Source organism: Rhinolophus sinicus, linkage group LG17, assembly GCF_036562045.2.
Source record: "Rhinolophus sinicus isolate RSC01 linkage group LG17, ASM3656204v1, whole genome shotgun sequence".
NCBI classification, from domain to species: Eukaryota; Metazoa; Chordata; class Mammalia; order Chiroptera; family Rhinolophidae; genus Rhinolophus; species Rhinolophus sinicus.
The window spans coordinates 844,850-862,216 of NC_133766.1; the positions used below are offsets into that span (position 1 = coordinate 844,850).

The 17,367-nt window shown below is 54.6% G+C and overlaps 1 protein-coding gene across 2 annotated transcripts; it reads left to right on the top strand.

Annotated features, from left to right (window-relative positions):
- Positions 1–271: 271 nt before the first annotated feature.
- RGS4 (regulator of G protein signaling 4) lies at positions 272–6,428 on the top strand. 2 transcript variants are annotated; one of them, XM_019747363.2, is made up of 5 exons: positions 272–431; positions 2,918–3,022; positions 3,281–3,342; positions 3,846–4,012; positions 4,351–6,428. In XM_019747363.2, the coding sequence occupies exons 1-5, from the start codon at positions 388–390 to the stop codon at positions 4,588–4,590; spliced, it is 618 nt and encodes a 205-aa protein (XP_019602922.2). In that variant the 5' UTR covers positions 272–387; the 3' UTR covers positions 4,591–6,428. The 2 variants fall into 2 exon arrangements, with proteins under 2 accessions (XP_019602922.2, XP_074178215.1); XM_074322114.1 differs by lacking the exon at positions 3,846–4,012 and having other exon boundaries at positions 4,351–4,563.
- The last annotated feature ends 10,939 nt before the right edge of the window (positions 6,429–17,367 follow it).

Sequence of the window (17,367 nt, forward strand, 5' to 3'; positions counted from 1 at the left end):
CCCTTTCCCTGTTTTTACAGAAAAATGAATAAACCCCGTGCTTTGTAGTCTTGTAAACCCCTTTCTCTCCCTTTTCTAGAATTTCAAAACCCCAGATATCGGTAGAGACATGGAGCCAATTCTGTCTGCTTTGCAGGAGGATTTCCCGTGGGCGCACTCTGAGCTGTGGGTGCCTGGGCCCTGCTTCCTTGCCTCCCCCACAGGCAGGCGAGGCTGAGAGCAGCTGGTGGGGCAGGGCCGCTGCTGATTGGCTGCCCGGTGCTGGCTGGGCTTTAAAAGGGGCCGGTGGGGAGGGAGCGCCCAGTCCTGCCAGCATCTTCCTCGGAAAAGCCAGCGCCTCTGCACGCCCCTGACGCCCTCCTCCCGCGAGCCCGGACCCCCTACACGATGTGCAAAGGACTCGCTGGGCTGCCGGCGTCCTGCTTGAGGAGGTAAGAGGACCTCAGTCTCTCGCCGCCCGCCTGCCCCGGGGCTGGACTGGGGGAGAGGCTCCTTAGTTAGTTACCTGCTCCCTAACCTCGTTCTCAGGAATGAGTGTGGGCAGGGCAGCACCCACTTCCTAGCTTTCCTCCCAGACTAGTTAGAAATTGTGACTGGAGGAGTGCGTTCTCCCCCGTCTGGTGTTGCGTTTGACCTTGGTTTGGGGAGTGTTCTGCCCCTCGGACAAGCCAGCTCTCAGTGAGAAGGGACCTGAGGTTTTGGACAATATAACGTGGTCTGTCATTCCTGCTGCTGTTTGAGCATCGCTGGGCACAGAGAGCTATGCACTGGGCTCCCGATGGCAGACTAGGTGTTGCTGAGGGGATGGTCCCCCAGAATGAGGTTTGGCCACCTCCCGGGAAAGGCGCAATGCTCCTGTGTGGTGCTGCAGTGTCCCTCTCCCTCTGTGTTCTTATAAGGAGCGAGCTTGTAATCCGACTTGAGTTTCCAAACCCCTCATCTCTGCCCCTCCCTCTCGTTCTCCAAATGTCTTAGGTGAGTGGTGGTTGGTTGAGAAATGCTGATGGTAACATGTCTTTTAGGGTTTCTGAGGATGGCCTCCTCCCAAACACATTGTTTTATCATGTACTGTGTCTTGGTGAAAGAAAACTTCAGGCTATGCAGCCACTCATGTGTCTTTGGCTTTTTATAAAAAGCTATATAAGTGCTTTTGGGGAATGCTTGTGTGTCAGGCAGTTGACATAACATACAAAACGAGGGTGTGTATGTGATGTGACGTGACAGTGGAGGTGACAATCTGTAGGCGCTCCAGGCCTTCTTTCCCTGTGAGTAGAAACCGCCTTCAGTTCTAGTTTGGAGAGACAGCCGTCTGCTGTGTACTCACTCCTAGCACCTTACCTTTGCTGTGCTCTCACTGAGGGGAGGAAGGCTATTCCCTGTCCCTATTCTTCCGTGGCTGGGAGGGTCTGGCACAGAGCACCTGTGAAGTAAGTGGCCTCCACTAGCAGCGTCCGGCACCCAAACAGCAAATACCCCACACTCAGCCAACCTACATAGGGGATGAGTCGTGCAAAACGCAGGGTGTCAGGAGCCGGTGCTGTGCAGGCAGACGGGCCACTGCATGGCTGCCGGCCCTGCCCTCCGCTGAGCCGCAAACTGCCTGGTCCCCCTTCCTGCCGGTGTCCGCGCCTGAGGCTCTGCTGTGGGTCACATACATAGGTGCTGGGGGGCAGAGTCACGTGAAGTCCAGGACCCCTGGAGTCCTTTCTGTGTTTATCGTTGTGGTTGTTTTGTGTTATGAGGACGAGTGTCATGTGCTCCCTCAGCAAACTGCCAACTGTGCGAACGGCTGCTTTGGCAGTAACTGCCGGGCTCAGTGGGAACGTGAAGTGACCGGTGTTTTCCCCGAGTCACGGCGCAGGGAGCCCCTCCCTGTGGAACCACCTGGGCCTTCAGGAGATGCCTGGCCATCATTAAGGAGGGTTTTGCAGCCCCTGGGCACCTGGGGAAGCAGATTGGTGAGGGAGAGAAAGCAGTGTTTCAAGGGGCAGCCCCAGAAATCCGAGCTTTCTGGAGCCCTGCACAGTCGCGCCCCTGACGTTTCACAGCCCCCCTCATGTAAGGTCCTCGGACGTGGGGCTTTGTTTGATCTGCGTCGGATCCTGTCATCATTAATTTCTTTTAAAACGACATTTTTCCCTTAAAATGATGTCTGGACTTTTATAATAAAATAGATCCACGCAAAAGAGGAATTAGCAGAGAGTGAGAAAGCTGAGCTCACAGCAGGTCAGGTGCTGTCTGTAAGTCTCGTGCCCTGCGGTTCCCTGTCTGCCCTGGAAGAGCCGCAGGCGGGGGAGACGCTGCTCTGACAACACCGTCAGAGCCTCAGGGAGGACTCCCCCGCTTCTCCTGATTGTTTTGAAGCCTCAACTGTCCTTTACAGAGTAACCGTCCTCCCAGAGCCAAGGTCACAAATGAAAGCAGCTGCAGCAGCGTCCCCAGAGGCCAGCCTGGAGCTGGGGGACCGCTGTCATTTTCCACCCCCTCTGCGGCAGCCGCACACCTGGGCATATCCCAGGGCCCACCTCCTCCAGGGCCCCTCTGCCAGCGGCCAGACGGTGGCAGTAGCCACCGCCCTTGAGGGGGTGACATACCATAGGAAGCTGTCCCCTTTCAGTCACTGCTTGCTTCCCAGTCCCTACAAATTGCCCAAAGATCAGTCGTTTTCCAAGTGCTTCTGTTGACGGTACCATGACATTGCATTGGTGAAAATGACAGGTTTGCAGAAGAGCTGCTGGGGGAACAGGAGGGTCACCACCCTGGCTGGCACCGAGTCACAGGCAGACACAGAGTGGAGGCTCGTTTTCCTGGGCGTTCGTGCTAAGTGCAGCCTGCCCTTCCCTGGTCACGGACCCCAGAGCGGGGGCGTCTTTCAGACGGAGCTGGTCCCCCTCACTGTGTCCTCCTCTCTCTGCAGCGCCAAAGATGTGAAGCACCGGCTGGGCTCCCTGCTGCACAAGTCACACTCCTGTGAACACAACGCCGTCCACAGCAAGAAGGACAAAGGGCTCGTCTGTCAGAGGTGAGAGCCAAGCCTGCAGGGCCACCGAGGTGTGGCTGACGGGCCCACAGGTCCTGTCACAGCTGAGCGGGGCGCGGGTCGACACGGCCTCCATTTTCACGGGTCTGTTGCTTCCTCTGCAATGTACGGTGCTCATGAGCCGCAGGCCTCGTCATAACCATGGAAAATCAAATGTCCGCATTTTATTCAGGATGTTTCATTTCTTGCCCCAATTTTGGATCGTGGCGTTTAAATAATTTGTTTCCTCCATGTCTCTAGGGTGAGTCAAGAGGAGGTCAAAAAATGGGCTGAATCACTGGAAAACCTGATCAGCCATGAATGTAAGTGAGCGCCCCCCCTCGCACCCCCCCAGCTAACTCACACTCCACTTGTGCCGCAGGCACGGCACCGGGCTGGGGTGTCTTCTGACTCCCACACTCAGGAGAACCAGTCTGTTAGACACTTAGCCCTCAAGCTTTGTGACCTGTGCTGGGAAGGTCATGCAGAAACCCCAGGAAAGCCATCCCGGTCACCACATGGGGAAAGTGGAGAGGGGACAATTCCAAACACTGAGATTTCTTGCAGAACCAACCTCAGGGGCCCTTTCCCAAACCCATTGGCAACTGACGGCTGCACAGGCATTTCGGAAACAGGACACCTTCTTGCAAGAGACTCTAAGCCTTGGGCAGGAGATACAGGATAGTACTGGGATGCGAGATGCCAAACACACATGAGGGATTTCCCGACTCCACGTGGGCCCCAAAGGCACTGGGCTTTATCTGGGACACAAGGTCCAGGAGGCCAGCCAGTGTGACGGCGTTGGTGCTTCTTCCTCCTGTCACAGGTGGGCTGGCTGCTTTCAGAGCTTTCTTGAAGTCTGAATACAGTGAGGAGAACATTGACTTCTGGGTCAGCTGTGAACAGTACAAGAAAACCAAGTCACCCTCGAAACTGACTCCCAAGGCCCAGAAGATCTACAACGAGTTCATCTCCGTGCAGGCAGCCAAGGAGGTAGGTCTGTGTGGGGCTCCCTCCAGGTGCAGTCGGCGCGGTCGTAGGTCGTGTGAGTCCAAGGGAGAGGCCTGGCCGTGGAGGAGGTCACTGTAACCTGGGCGATGCCCTTGAGCCAGCCAAGGACAGAGCTCTGTCAGCCAGGGGACCTAGGAAACCTCCCTGAGTGAATGATGCCGCTGCATCTCCCCAGTTTGAGACAAAGAATCGAGGAGACGGCCCTGCCCACCGTCTCGCACGTTCCAGGGTGGAGCCCAGCGCCCGTCCTCGTCCCTGGGGCAGAGAGGGTCCCCCGTCCTCCACGGGCACCGTGTCTCACGCCTGGCCTCCGCCCGCAGGTGAACCTGGATTCCTGCACCCGGGAGCAGACGAGCCGGAACGTGCTGCAGCCCACCGCCAGCTGCTTTGACGAGGCCCAGAAGAAGGTTTTCCAGCTGATGGAGAAGGATTCTTACCGCCGCTTCCTCAAGTCCCGCTTCTACCTGGACTTGGCGGGCCCTTCCGGCTGTGGGTCGGAGACGCAGAGTGCAGCCAGGAGCTCTGCGGACTGTCCCTCCCTGGTCCCCCAGTACGCCTAACGGTCACTCCACAGTGAGGGGCCGACGTGCCGAGACTCTGCCTGGACAGCCTGAGGCCAAACCCCGCCGTGTGTGGAGCTCGCGCTTTGCCCACACGTAGCCTAGTTTTCGTGCCGCCTGCCGCCTGCCAGTCCTTCTAGATGTAGTTTTGCTGTTTCGATGTTCGTCAGCGCAGGGCCTCCGTCCAGCCCAGTCTCCCCTGGAGTTTTCAGGGTCACGCAAGTTCCAGAAAGCAGTGTGATAGGCCGGGGTGTTCAGAGATGGGTGGCAGTTGGAGCTCAGGTCGGTCACACTTCATGTGACATCCATAGGGACATGGGTTCCATTAGCCAGCACTTTCTCCAAAGTCTAGACACTTAGAGGAGGTGGCTCTATCTCGTGGATGTGTGTGTGCGTGTTTATACACACGCATACGGATTTCTGTGCGAACAGGCAGGAAAGACCCCGGGAGCTCAGGGCTAGTGCACTTACATATCACACGCATGTTGTCATCCCTGGGCGTCCACCCTGCGATGAATGGGCAGGTAGGACTGGCTCCTCACTGGCTAAGAAGGGGACGCTGACCTGTGCGAGGCGGCTGGAAGGCCCTGGTCTTGCTGGAGAAGCTCCAGGACGCCGTGGTTGGTGTAACCGCACGGCCGCCAGGATGAGTGCTCTGGCAAGCAGTACACACCCAGAGTCCGGTGCTTGCCCGACGCCGTGCTGTCTCGGGCGGGCGATTGCTGGTGGCGCGTTCAGTCCTGAGCTGCTGGCCTCCCCTTCTTTGCCCGGGTGCTGGTGCACGGTCGTCAGCAGCGGGGTGGGCAGGGAGATGGCAGGCGGGAGGCCAGGTGAGAGGGAGGACACGGGCTCCACCTGCTATACGACGCCGGCTGAGCGAGGGCACGGCACGGAGCGCGGGCGTCTGACCCGCTGCTCTCTTCCTCTCCTGACCAAGGTGCTCTGTCTCCTCATTTTGTTTTGTCCTGAGACCGTTAGCTGTCACACGAGGCTCCTTGCTTCACGGTGGCTGTCTGTCTGTGTCCCCGGGATGGCTCTGGGCTGTCCGCCTACCCTCTGATCCAGCAGCAGGGAAGGGAAAGGTGGTGCTGTGTGCAGGAGGCGTCTCCACAGACTGGAAGCCCCACGTGGCTCTCGCTGGCAGGTGGCACCGTGTTCACTGCGCCCTGCACACAGGGCTGCCCGAGGCTGAGGCACTTCTTTCCAGGCTCGAGACTGAATGAGAGGGAGAGAAAAAGAGACATCGCTTGTTAGAACTACTGTTGTTACCGTAGCAGTAGAATTGTTGGAAAAGTTTGCAACTTTTCAAGGCATGGGAACTACTTGAAGATTTCTCATTTGTTATTTATGATGCCATTTTGTACAATGTTTTTATTATTGTATCGTGTCCTAAACGGAGGTGCAGGCCAGCCCTGAGTGGTTCCTGAATGGTCAGGAAGTCAGTCTGCCCTCATCCTCCTGACACCCCTGCCTGTGAGGGGCACACACGCCGACCCCCCAGCATCGATGAACACGGGAGCACCTTGTGCTTTTAGGCCGAGAGACTGGGCTGCAAAGTGAAGACGCCCGAGTGTGTGTGTACGAGTCACACTGTGTGAAGGACTCAGTTTCCCGATTGTACCTTCTTGTCTCGCGCGGTCTTGTGTTCATGTCCCCGGAGCTCTTACCAGCATGCCTGTGTCCCTCGGTGTTGTCTCCAGATGACCCCAGGGGCCACACCTGTCATTTGGTGGGTCTTGCCCTGTTGTGGCCGCTGTGACTTCCCGGGTGTGCCTGTCCTCACAGTGGGTCTGCAAGGTCGTTGGGAATGAGAAGTAAATTATTTTATGTAACACGTCTCCCAGTGTGCTTTTCAGTTGGTTGTTCCTGTCATTTCATCTGCGTCTGATGCTGAGCTCGCCCTGCTCCTGGCCCAGGGGCCAAGAGCCCCTTCTGTGTGCGTGCCCACAAGGTGTGTGCTTCCAGTGACACACACACAGCTCAACAATAAGGGTAAATAAATGCGTCACACTAAGCCATCTGCTTGGAAACCCATTAACGGCCCAGAGACATGTTCAGAGAAGCAGCAGTCTGTGGGCAGAAGGTGACTCAGGGCCCGTCTTCCATCTCCCCCAGGCCACCTCTGGGGACAGAGCAGAAAAGGACTGTTGCGTCTTCTTCACTTCCTGCCACTGCTCTGCTACTTCTAGTCACAGGACTGAGGCCATCTTGGCCCCAGAGACTCAGCTAAACAGACGTGGTGGTTCCCTGCAGGGTTGGGGTTCACCTTCCCAAGCAGCGTTTCTCCCACCTCCGGTCACCTGCCCGGTTGAGACATGTCTGACCAGTGGGGAGGGAGCGGTCGGGACTTGAGGGCCAGACCCCCAGACTGTTCAGAAGCCTTCCCTGGAGAAGGGTGCACAGGACGTCCACCCTCAGGGTCACAGTACGATGCGTTATGTCACGAGCCCTCCCTTTCCCGTCCTAAGACTCATGCTGCCAAGTGTTAGGGACACAGGATCTTAAACTACTTAGAATAACAGATCCTTTTAAGGATCTGATGAAATTATGGGCCGTCTCTGGAGAAAAAGACACAGACTTCTCGTAAATACTTAGAGGAAACTTATACAAACCTACCTGAAAACATGTGAGGTTCTCACGCCTGCGTCACACTGCAGGGAGTCAGGTTTTCGCAAAGAGGCGCTGCCACTCCTTGTAGATGACACTGTGTCCCCAGAGTGAGCGGTTTCCCTCCAGTCTCTGCCTCGCCCACACTTTCCTTCCTCTCGAAGGTCGGCTATGAATAAAAAACAAAAATGTGCTGACTGCCCTGAAGGGTCAAGGATGACACTTTGAAAACCCCTTCTCGCCGCTTGCCAGGTGCAGACGTTGTCCTAAGCCCTTTATATAAATAACACATTTACTTCTCACACCAACCCCATGATGCCAATTGTGGGCATCGCCTCTGCAAAACACCTGCTAATGTTTATGGACGAGGAAACTGAGGCACAGCAGGTAAGGAGCTGGCCAATGTCACAGCGGCATCACGTAGCAAAGCTGCAATTTGAACGGAGGCGGCTTTGCCTCCAGAAACCCCAGCAGCGACACGCAGCTCTCCCCAGGATTCCCCAGGCCGCTGGGCGAGCAGCAGAGTCCGAGACCAGTGAGTGGACTGGAGGGAGTGCTTTCCCCGCTCGCCCTTCTCCGTCTGGGGCAACCTTGGAGAGTCTGCGTTCCAGATCGGGCAGCCAGAGACAAAGGACCTGTTGCCTCATTCTGAATATAACGTGAATGACACATCAGCGCAGGGAGTCGAGTGTCCCTGAGGCTGTGGGTCCCTGCAGCACAGCCTGGCAAACCCTGAGAAATGCAGACGGGACGCTCTTCCCCACAGGGCTGCATGGTGGTCGTTTATGCCGGGGAGGGGCAGGCACGGGAGGGTGGGCTCAGCCGACACATCACGTTCACAGCCGTCTGCAAACAGAAACGGGACTTTGGGGAAACCACCCAAGCTGCCGCAGGCTGTGTTCTGGCACTTCCCGTTAATGGATCTTAAAGTTAGAAATGAGATGAAACAGGAGAAAAGAGGCAAGAGAAGCAAAAAAGAACTACCTCCAAGGGAAAACCCACTATCCATCAGCCCAGGCCAAACATACAGGCGAAAATACCATCGGAGCAACGCCAGTCAGACAAGTTGGCTCACATGACTGCCAGACTCAACAATAGCACAGTCTGAAAACTGAATAGTTCCATTCATTTAATTCAGAGATGAATTCAAATCCTGTGTCTGCTTGGCCATTAAACTACAGGCTGGTTGTTTGTCATTAACTCCGGTTGGTTCCACACGCATTGCTTTGTCTAACATCTTGACGTCACCCACAAATAGGACATGAGAAAGGACAACACGGCTCACTCCTTTGCGTGACAGAGAATAGAGGTAAAAATGGAATGACTCAGGAAGGGCTCCCCTGACAAGAGCCTAGTTTTTTAGATGTTACGTGCAAAGGGACCGTGTGGGAGCCGGGGTGGGGGACCCTCGTTTCTCAGGCGCTTCGATGGCAGTAAATGATGGCTGGGGAGAGAGCTGGGCTTCCAAAGGAGACCTAAACGTCAATAGCAGCGTCTCACGCTGACGGCATGTGAATTAACTGCCACGTTTGCGCTGCGTGTCTTAATCACTGTATGTAACCAACCCTGAGAGCAAAACTCAGAAGTCCATACTCTTAGTATTGGTCCCTGATGGTGGGGAAAATGTCATGCACAAAAGTTCAGAAACCTACCCATGTGACGGAGCACAGGTCAAACCCAGAAATCTGGCTCCAGAGTCCGCACGTTAATTACTCCCTTCAAGGAGAAAGGGTAAGAGGGACCAGAAGGCAGAAGGGAATCCCAGCAACAAGGAAGGAACAACAGGAAGAAATAGAGAGAAGAGATAGGAGATAGAAAGGGCAGAGAAAGGACGCAGAGAAGGGAAAGAATGTGAAAGAGGAACATGAAAGAAAAGGAAATAAAGCCGCTATTGGGAGGAAGACGCAGCCAGGCTCTCCAGGGTCCTCGTGTCTGGCCGGCCACCCGTCCCGGGCACCGTGCTGCTCCCAGCTTGTCTGTGTGTCCTGCTCCTTCTGGGGCAGGTGGACCGTCCCTCTGCAACCAGAGAAAACTGCGCCTGGGCAGCAAGGGATGTCTACCAGGCCTGGGCCTCGCTAAGCACCCCTCTTCCGTTTCCTTTCCTTTCTTTCTCTAAGTTTGCAAGATCCTGAATCATTCTCCATTTTTAAAAAAATGTTTCCCTCCTAAAGGAAGAAGGCCACAATAAAATAATAGCTCAGACCTCCTTTGGTTCCAGTTCCCACTGCAGTGAGGTGACAACACACCAGGAAGCCAAGACCTTCGGCCACTGCAGGAGCCACGCACGGGCAGGGACCCAGATGGAAACAGGCACTTGGCACACGTCCTGGTCACACAGCTCCGGCTGTGGAAGCCAGCGGTGACCCCAGGGCCAGGGTTAAAGGGAATGGTCCCCCACACGGGTCTGGTCCAGGCAGGAGCCTGTGCGAGTCACCAGGGAGTTAGGCCGTGGGAAGTACTGAGCGGTGACCTTCCACTTCCTGAGAATGACATTCCAGGGTGGCCTTCGGGGCACTGCTTCTGAAGAATGTAAAACAGGAGCTTTGTTGATTTCTTTCCAAAGTGTGGTCTGTCAAATTCCCAGATTGTTCCAGCAATCCGTGCTGCCTCTCTGGATCCGTCTTCTCCCAGGACCCACACCCCTGAGACGTCTCGGCAGCATCTGCAAGTCCTGGGAAACAGTCCTAGTGAAGTGGCGTCAGCAACGAGGCAGCTGGGCTCTCCTGCCCCCCGCCCCCCACTGTGCCCCGGGCGCTGCCTTTGTCCTCATTTCTCCTCTGTAGGACCTGCTCTTTCTGCTGCCCTTGCCTGTTGCTAATGATTTCATGCCTTGGGGGTGTTATAAAGAACAATGTGGGTTGCAAATTCCAGATCCATTTTTCTTCTGATTCCTGTCTTATCTGACTGACCTGGAGCCCCTCCCACTAGAGACTCCAGAACCTTTGTCACTCACTCCACACACCCAGTGGGCACCCAGCTCTGCAGAATTCCTTGGGGTGACACTTCTTGAAGTCCGCCCCAGCTTCTCCATCGCAGGCCCTTCATCCATGGCCTGGTTTATCGCCTGGCCTTTCAGTCTTTCCGTCTCTCGTCTGCTATCCTCTAATTCACTCCAAACCATGGCCAGTCTGCTCTAAGATGCACATTTGATCTCTCACTCTTCTGCTGAAAATTTGCGATGCTCCCAACTCATGAGGCTGGTGTTCAACTCTATGATTTTGAACTCTGCTGAGTGTTCTGGCCTCACGGCCTATAAGCCCCCCTTCAATCCAGCTGCGAGGACACTCCAGGAAGTGGCGCTGTCACTGCCTGTCACTGTCCAGCTCAGACCCCATCTGAGGGTCCCTTACCCAGTTACCTCTTACTCTTTATTTTAAACTCAGCTCAAGCCCTCCCCACATGGAGACGCCTTCTCCTATTTCTGATATGATTGAAATGTTGCTCCGTGGGGCTCCCTCCAGACTGTGTCCTGCTTTCCTTGCTACGAGCACATCGTCCTGTGACCACTGATGTATGAGGGTGTCCCCCAAACTACACTGCAACCCTCAGCTCACTGACCAGGCCCCTGCGATCGCATAACGCCTGCACCAAGTAATGGGCCTAACACTGGGGAGGGGACTCTTGGTGACTGAGTGACAGAGCAGCGCTACCTGCTCCTGGGTGCACAAGGAAGCCGCCCCCCAGCCCCTCCGGGATCTGAGTGCTTACTCTGGACCTACTGTCACATGGCCTGACCCTCTCGGGTCCCCTGTAGTCTTGCCCTCCTGCTCTTGGGGAGGCATGGACATTTCGCCCAGCCTCAGGCTGGGGCTGGGAGCGAAATACCCAGAGTCAGGAAGAGCTGGTTGGAACCACTTTACAGAGAAAAGCAGATTTTAAAACGGAAGTTACAAGCGTGCAAACAGTGTGTTCCTCTGTTGGTTTCATACATGTATTAAAACATATAATTATATATAATTAAAATCCGTATTCTCCTTTATTTCCACAGCATAAAACAGCTAACACGTATTATTTACGCTCTGCTAATACCTCTCCCTGTGGATGGACTTAACGCGTGTCACAGCCGCAAGATGAAGAGACACTAACATTTACCACCTCCCGTTACAGGCGACGAACCGACTCTCACAAGGGCCCTGCTGCCCGAGGTCGCACAGCTCACAGCAGAGGTGGCAGGTCCCGTCCTCGGCTGCACCGCCTGCCGGGGAGCCTGGCGCTCTGTCTACCTGGTGAGCTCACAGCAGTGGCTGCCTGACCGCTCTCCTCCACAGGGGCTTCCCTGCCAGGTCCTCTGCGACCCTCACACCGCGCTCCTTCCTCTCTACGCTCCCGTCTACCTGCCTCCTCTGGTCCTTGTCAACTTCTACAGCTTCTGACAGTCGCCGCTCACACTCCACGTTTCCCTCAAACCCTCTCCCCTGACCCACACGAGAGTCTCCTGTTGTCACAGCGACAGAGAGGATCTCCTGAGACACAGACCCGATGCGTGTTCCGTGGCCTCGTCCTCACCTGGCTCAGTCCTGGGGTGGCTACGGGGGCCGTGCGCACACTGGCCTGCAGTCCTGCTCCCTCAATCTCGGCTGGCCTGCGCCCTGATAATTCAGAAATAAGCCGGGCGTTTTGTGACCTTGGCACTGAAAACAGGCCCCGCAGTCCGTGCCGTCCAGGGTGACATTACAGGGAATTTAGTCTCGTCAGTAACCTTACACATAAGCGGAAAGACGGGCCCAATGCAAAGGCAACAATGAAAACAAACGGGCGAGTACCTAGTGGTCAGTGTGCCGTCCATCCACAGTCTCACAGTGGTGACGTTTCCCCTCACCGCGGCCCACGCCATCCCGTCAGTCCCCCCAGCACCCTGCTCTGCGGGGAGCGAGGCACCTCGGAGTGGTGTCAGGTGACTTGTTTGCCTGAGATCGCAGGACCAGCAAACAGGTCGGGGGTAAAGGAAGGTCTGTTTGCCTCCTGAGCAATTAGGTCTTAGTGACTGTCTCCCAACTTATGCTGCTGCCAATACTCACCCAAAACGGCTCCCATCCTGGGGTGCCAGCTGTAAGGGTGATTTTATGTGAGTTTATACTCGGCCCCAGACTACGGGTCTGGAACAAGTAACACTGCTGTGTGACACAGGCGTGGGGAAGCGTCACATAAAAGACAGGGCCCCAGGGTCCAAATGCACAGAGTTGGTGTTTTGGGGACGGGAACTGTTAAAAAAAAATCTATGCTTAACAATCCCTCGAAATAATCAGTTTGTAAACCCCTTGTGTAGGGGAGTCCACCAGAACGGGGAATCTGAGGTTGTTTCCTTCAGACACTCTGGTGTGTTGTCCCAGTGGACAAAGGACCTCAGCAGCAGTCGCGCGTGGGGCCCAGACGGACGACAGGCAGGGCGAGCGGCTGCCCGGGGCTCCGACAGGCCAGCGGGAAGTCCCTCTGCCCAGCGCCCACACTGTCCACACCGCCGTGACTGTGGGGCAGAGCGGGCAGCGCCAGCCACACCAGCTCACGTGAGACTGAGGGGCTTCTCAGAGCTCATCCAGCGAAGCCTCGTCCTTCTAGAAATACCCCCGAGCCCGTCCGCAGTGACTCACCTCCATCCCCAGCGTGCTCAGCGTCAAGAAAAGTCGGTTCTGTACCGCCTGTGGGTCGACTGTCTTCCGAATTCCTGTTGATTTGCTCTAACAAAAAGAGTAAGACCTTTGGAGGCAGACCCCACGCGGAAGGTCTCTCTTCTGTACCCTGTCTGTCAGGTAGGACGGGTGCCTCAAGGTCGGGCTGTCCTTCCTGCTCTTGCTGACCGCTAAAAGGTAGTCCAGTGTTTGGCAGGGGCAGCTGCTACTCCAGGAGATTTGTATATAAGCAACAGCTGAGCCTCCTTCCCCAGACAGAGATGTACATGTGAGCCGTGCGTCTCCTTCACTTGCTGCAAGTAAATAAAACCACCGTAACGACTATGCGGCACACCTGAAGCTAATATAATGCTGTATGTTGAGTGTAACTGAAAAATACATGTTAAAAAAGGAGAAACGAGAACAGTACACGTATTCATTGGGGAAGACTCGGTGTGTACGCGGAGCTGGGCGGTTCAAACCTGTTGTTCAGCGTCAGCTGTACAGGAAAGGAGGGCATGTCAGGAGGGCACGTTTACATCAGAAACACGATGTGTGTGGCAACTGTTCGGTGCTCAGATGGACACACTGACCGCGCCGTGAGTTACATTAACATTAAACCCAGTTCTATCAAGAGGGGTTGCCCGAGAGCCTGCTTTGCTGGAGAAGCTGAGCCGGTCAGCTGAATTCCACGGTGTGGGGGCAGAGCCCCAAAAAGCAGTCTCCAGGCTCTCGGCCTCACATAGAAAGGTGTTGGCTCAGGTAGTAAATGGCCAACTGTGATTGCATGGCCATCAGCTGTGGCTAGTTGGCCGTCAGCTGTAACCAGTGAGCCATTGGCCACTAATATAACTGCTGTGGCTAAGAAGGAGAGGGAGGAAGAGAAGGAGAAAAAAGAATGGGGCTAGCAAGAAGACGGCGGCTGGGCTGGCAAGCGTGGATGGCGGTTTGCGGACAGTGTGTATCCAGCCTCCAGTGAGAGTATAGTGCCGCCAGAGAGAATAAAGTGGTATGACTCCCCTACCTATGGCTCCGTGGGTGTTCCTTTTTGGCCTCACCATATCCTGCGTTCTTGTATGGGGAGCGGGAGCAGAGACCCTGCAGGCCACCCCGCACGACACACGGTCACACGTCGCCAGGAGGAAAGCTGGTCCGATGGCACCAATAAAGCCGATGGACGCTGGCGTACAAGCCAGTGCATGTAGCCATTGGTCACTTGGCTCAGCCCCTCCAGGGGACAGGGCCACTCCAAGTCCTCTTCGGGCACCTGGCAGCGACATGGGTCCTTCAGGTGACAGGTTTTCCTAGAATCAGTTCCTTTCCTCAGTGAAGTTTGCTGACACTAACGTGGGGAGACACCTACTCGGGTTTCTATCAGCAAAAACCTGCGGCTCTTTCATTCTGATGCTTTGCCACCCCCATCAGCAGGTGACAATTCTGAAGCCGGTGTTTCCACAGAGACTGGGCGCATCTCACCCAGGTGGTTCTAGTTAAGACCTCGAGGCTGTAAAATGAAGCTTCGTTCCATCCCACTCGCGTTCAAGATGAAATGAGACAGAAACGAGGGGAGGGGGGAAGGGAGCTGGTGGCCTTACAAACTGAAATCGGAGCTGTGCTCCACTGAGTGTCTTCTGTTGCTTAGAGTTTGTCTGTTCTGGTTTGGGACGGGGTGGGGGCCGTGATGGCGGAAGGCACAGACCCTGTTTACTGTCCAACAAGCCCTGTTTATGAAAAGTGCCCCCCAGCTGGTCATCTGGCCGTGACCAAGTTACTGCTGCTCCCTTTTGGCTGGTAGACAGTCCACATCACATTCTTCTCTCGGAGGTGGCAGACGTGCACGACGGCAAGCCTTCCTACAGACACATCATGTCTTTCCGAACACGTCAGCCTGTAACATTGGCCAAAATGTCACATGGCCAAGCCAGGCCAGGGAGCCGTGCAGGGCAGTGAACTCTGCTTCTGGTGGAACGGAGAGGACTTATTACCTGTTTGCTGTAAAATAATCTAAATGATCACACACCATCTTTCATTCATACTTTAATATCCTTCCTCACATGAGATAGACTCACCCCCTCCTAAGACCCCCAACGGTCTCTCTCAACGCCAGCCTCAAGCCTGGAGTTCAGAGTCCCTCCCTCCACGTCATGTTTAGGTGAGGTTCATCTTACTGCACCGACCTATAAACTTGCAAGACAATTAATCTGCCTTCCACACATTCAATACACACGGGGATGTGGACAGAACAGAAGGGCCAGTGTGATGGGGGCGATGGCAGGACAGTCGGCGTGAGGCCAGGGTGGTGGCCAGGGACAAGGTCACGACCCCAGGGCGTGGAAAGGCCATCATGCTCTATCGGGACTGGAAATCAGACACAATATGTTCACCTCCCTCGGCCCAGCAGCGTTGCCTTTTCTTCCCTGCACAGCAGTTTGTCCGTGTCCATGGTGTCAGGCCAGCCTGGCAGGGCACAAAGTGTCATGGCCTCGTCTGCTTCCTTCCCCTGAGTTCTTCTCGCCTCTTCAGGGAACTAAAAGGGTCTCCCCTCCACAGACTATCAGTTCATTTTTCTTAGGCCAGGCCAATTTTTCATCACTCAGTAGAGATGTAAAGAGAGAGAAAAGTAGAGGAAACAAACTTGCAAAAAATTAAAGGAAGACGTTAATGTCCCCCTCTGGGCTCACAGCTGCCACTTCACAAGAGAACAGCTTTGGCAAATATTTGTAGCATGAGAGAAAAGTGATTTATCAGCCACTCTGCTTAAGTCAACAGGCTTTCTGAGCGGACTCAGCTGTGTCCCGGCCTTCCCGCCCTGCTGGGCCCCTCAAGAGCCATTCTTCTGCTTGTGCTGTTCCAGCCGCCCAGCAAACTTTTTGAAATGTTCACTTTTTAAATAATTAAGTGCCACCGTCTCTGTGAAGCCTCGTCTGACTCTCGAGGACAGAGTCGGTTAACTCTTCTCTAAGTTCTTCGAGCATATTTCCTTCTTTGCATCTTCACTGAAACAAGAAGTTCTCCTGTCCCGCCCGCCAGGCTGTGAGCTCCTCACAAGTTTGTACGTCTTCTGGTGTATTTCCTCATCATTCAGTCCAGTGCCTGACAAAAATGCTGACAAAGGAAGGAAGGAGGCAGGAGGGGGGAGGGAAGGAGGGAAAAAGGGAGGGAGGGAGGCCACAGGGTGGAGAGAGGGAGAGGGACGGGGAGGAAACATTTATGTCCTTTGTTGCCTGCCTCTCAAACCTGTTTTCGAAAGAGGCAGAATATATGAAACTTAAGAAAACATAAAACGCTTAGAAAACTATAAACACAAGTGGGCATTTGGGTGAGGATGATAAGCCAGGATTCTTGGTGGAAATGTAGAATATTCTAGACAGGAGTCACATTCCGTCTGCGAGGTAGTGTTTGTTTTGGAAAATCCTAACCTTCTGAGCTCACTCTGCCCAGCCTGATGCTGAATTCCCAAAGATGGAAACGCGCAGCAGCTCTGCATGTTTTCTTTATGACAAGCAGAATTTTTTACTTTTCCTTCTTCGAATAAAACATGATCTGAGGGACCTGATTTGTCTGTTGAAAAACTGAGTCCTGGTTTTATCTCATCATTTCACATTCTGGCAAATGAGTCGAACAATTTCCGCTGAAGTCGAGTGTACGTTTCCCCGGGTTGTTTTGGCGGCTGTGAGCTTTATTCCAAGTAAACTGAATGGCAGATCTGAAGCCGGCCAGACCCAGCCCGATATTAACACTAGGCCCCCTCCCCCTTCACAGGCTTCTCTCTGGACGGTTAATCATCCCCAGCTTCACCTTCCCTGTGTTTAGAAAAGAGGAAACAGCTGCTTTGTCTAATCTGTGTAGTCAGACAAGTGACTACATTGTATTCAAGCGCAGTGGCCCCCCCGGCATTTAGGGAGCACCACTCTGCATCTCAAGTTTCCTGTGAGTTTAATTTATGTTTTTCTAGTAATGGTACTTCATTTTACACCTAGTCGATTTCCAGCACCACCTTCCATTGCTTCCTAGGCATTAGTCAGGGTTCAAGCTGGCAGGACAGAGCCTGCTTCAGTCAGACTTTACGAGACAAGACGGCAGGGGACCGGAGAAGGCCGCCTGGTCCGGTGGCCGCCATTTTGGAAATGGAGACGGCTCAGAGAGGGGGGGTGATCTAAGCTGGGGGTTTGATAATATAAGACACAGGGCAGGTTTCAGCTGGGGGTTTGATAATGTAAGACACAGGGCAGGTTTCCAGGAAAGAATGAGCACACGTGAAAAGGTTCCCTACGGTGCCATTCATCACGGCAAATTCAACGTGTTTTAAGTAGCTTAACCCCCCTCCCCCCATAGTATTTATTAGGTTGGTGCAAGAGACATTGAGGTTTAAAAACAACTGCAAAAACCACAATTACTTTTGCACCAACCTAATGGAAACAAAGACGTTTCTATAACTAGCGCCCCCTCCTGGCGAGCTTCCAGGCCTCGTGGGGGCTGAGTGCTTGACCTGGGCGCGAGTCACTGTGGGGACTGAGGGCTGAGCTGCCCGTCGTGCAGCGGGGGCCCCGGACCCCAACCACAG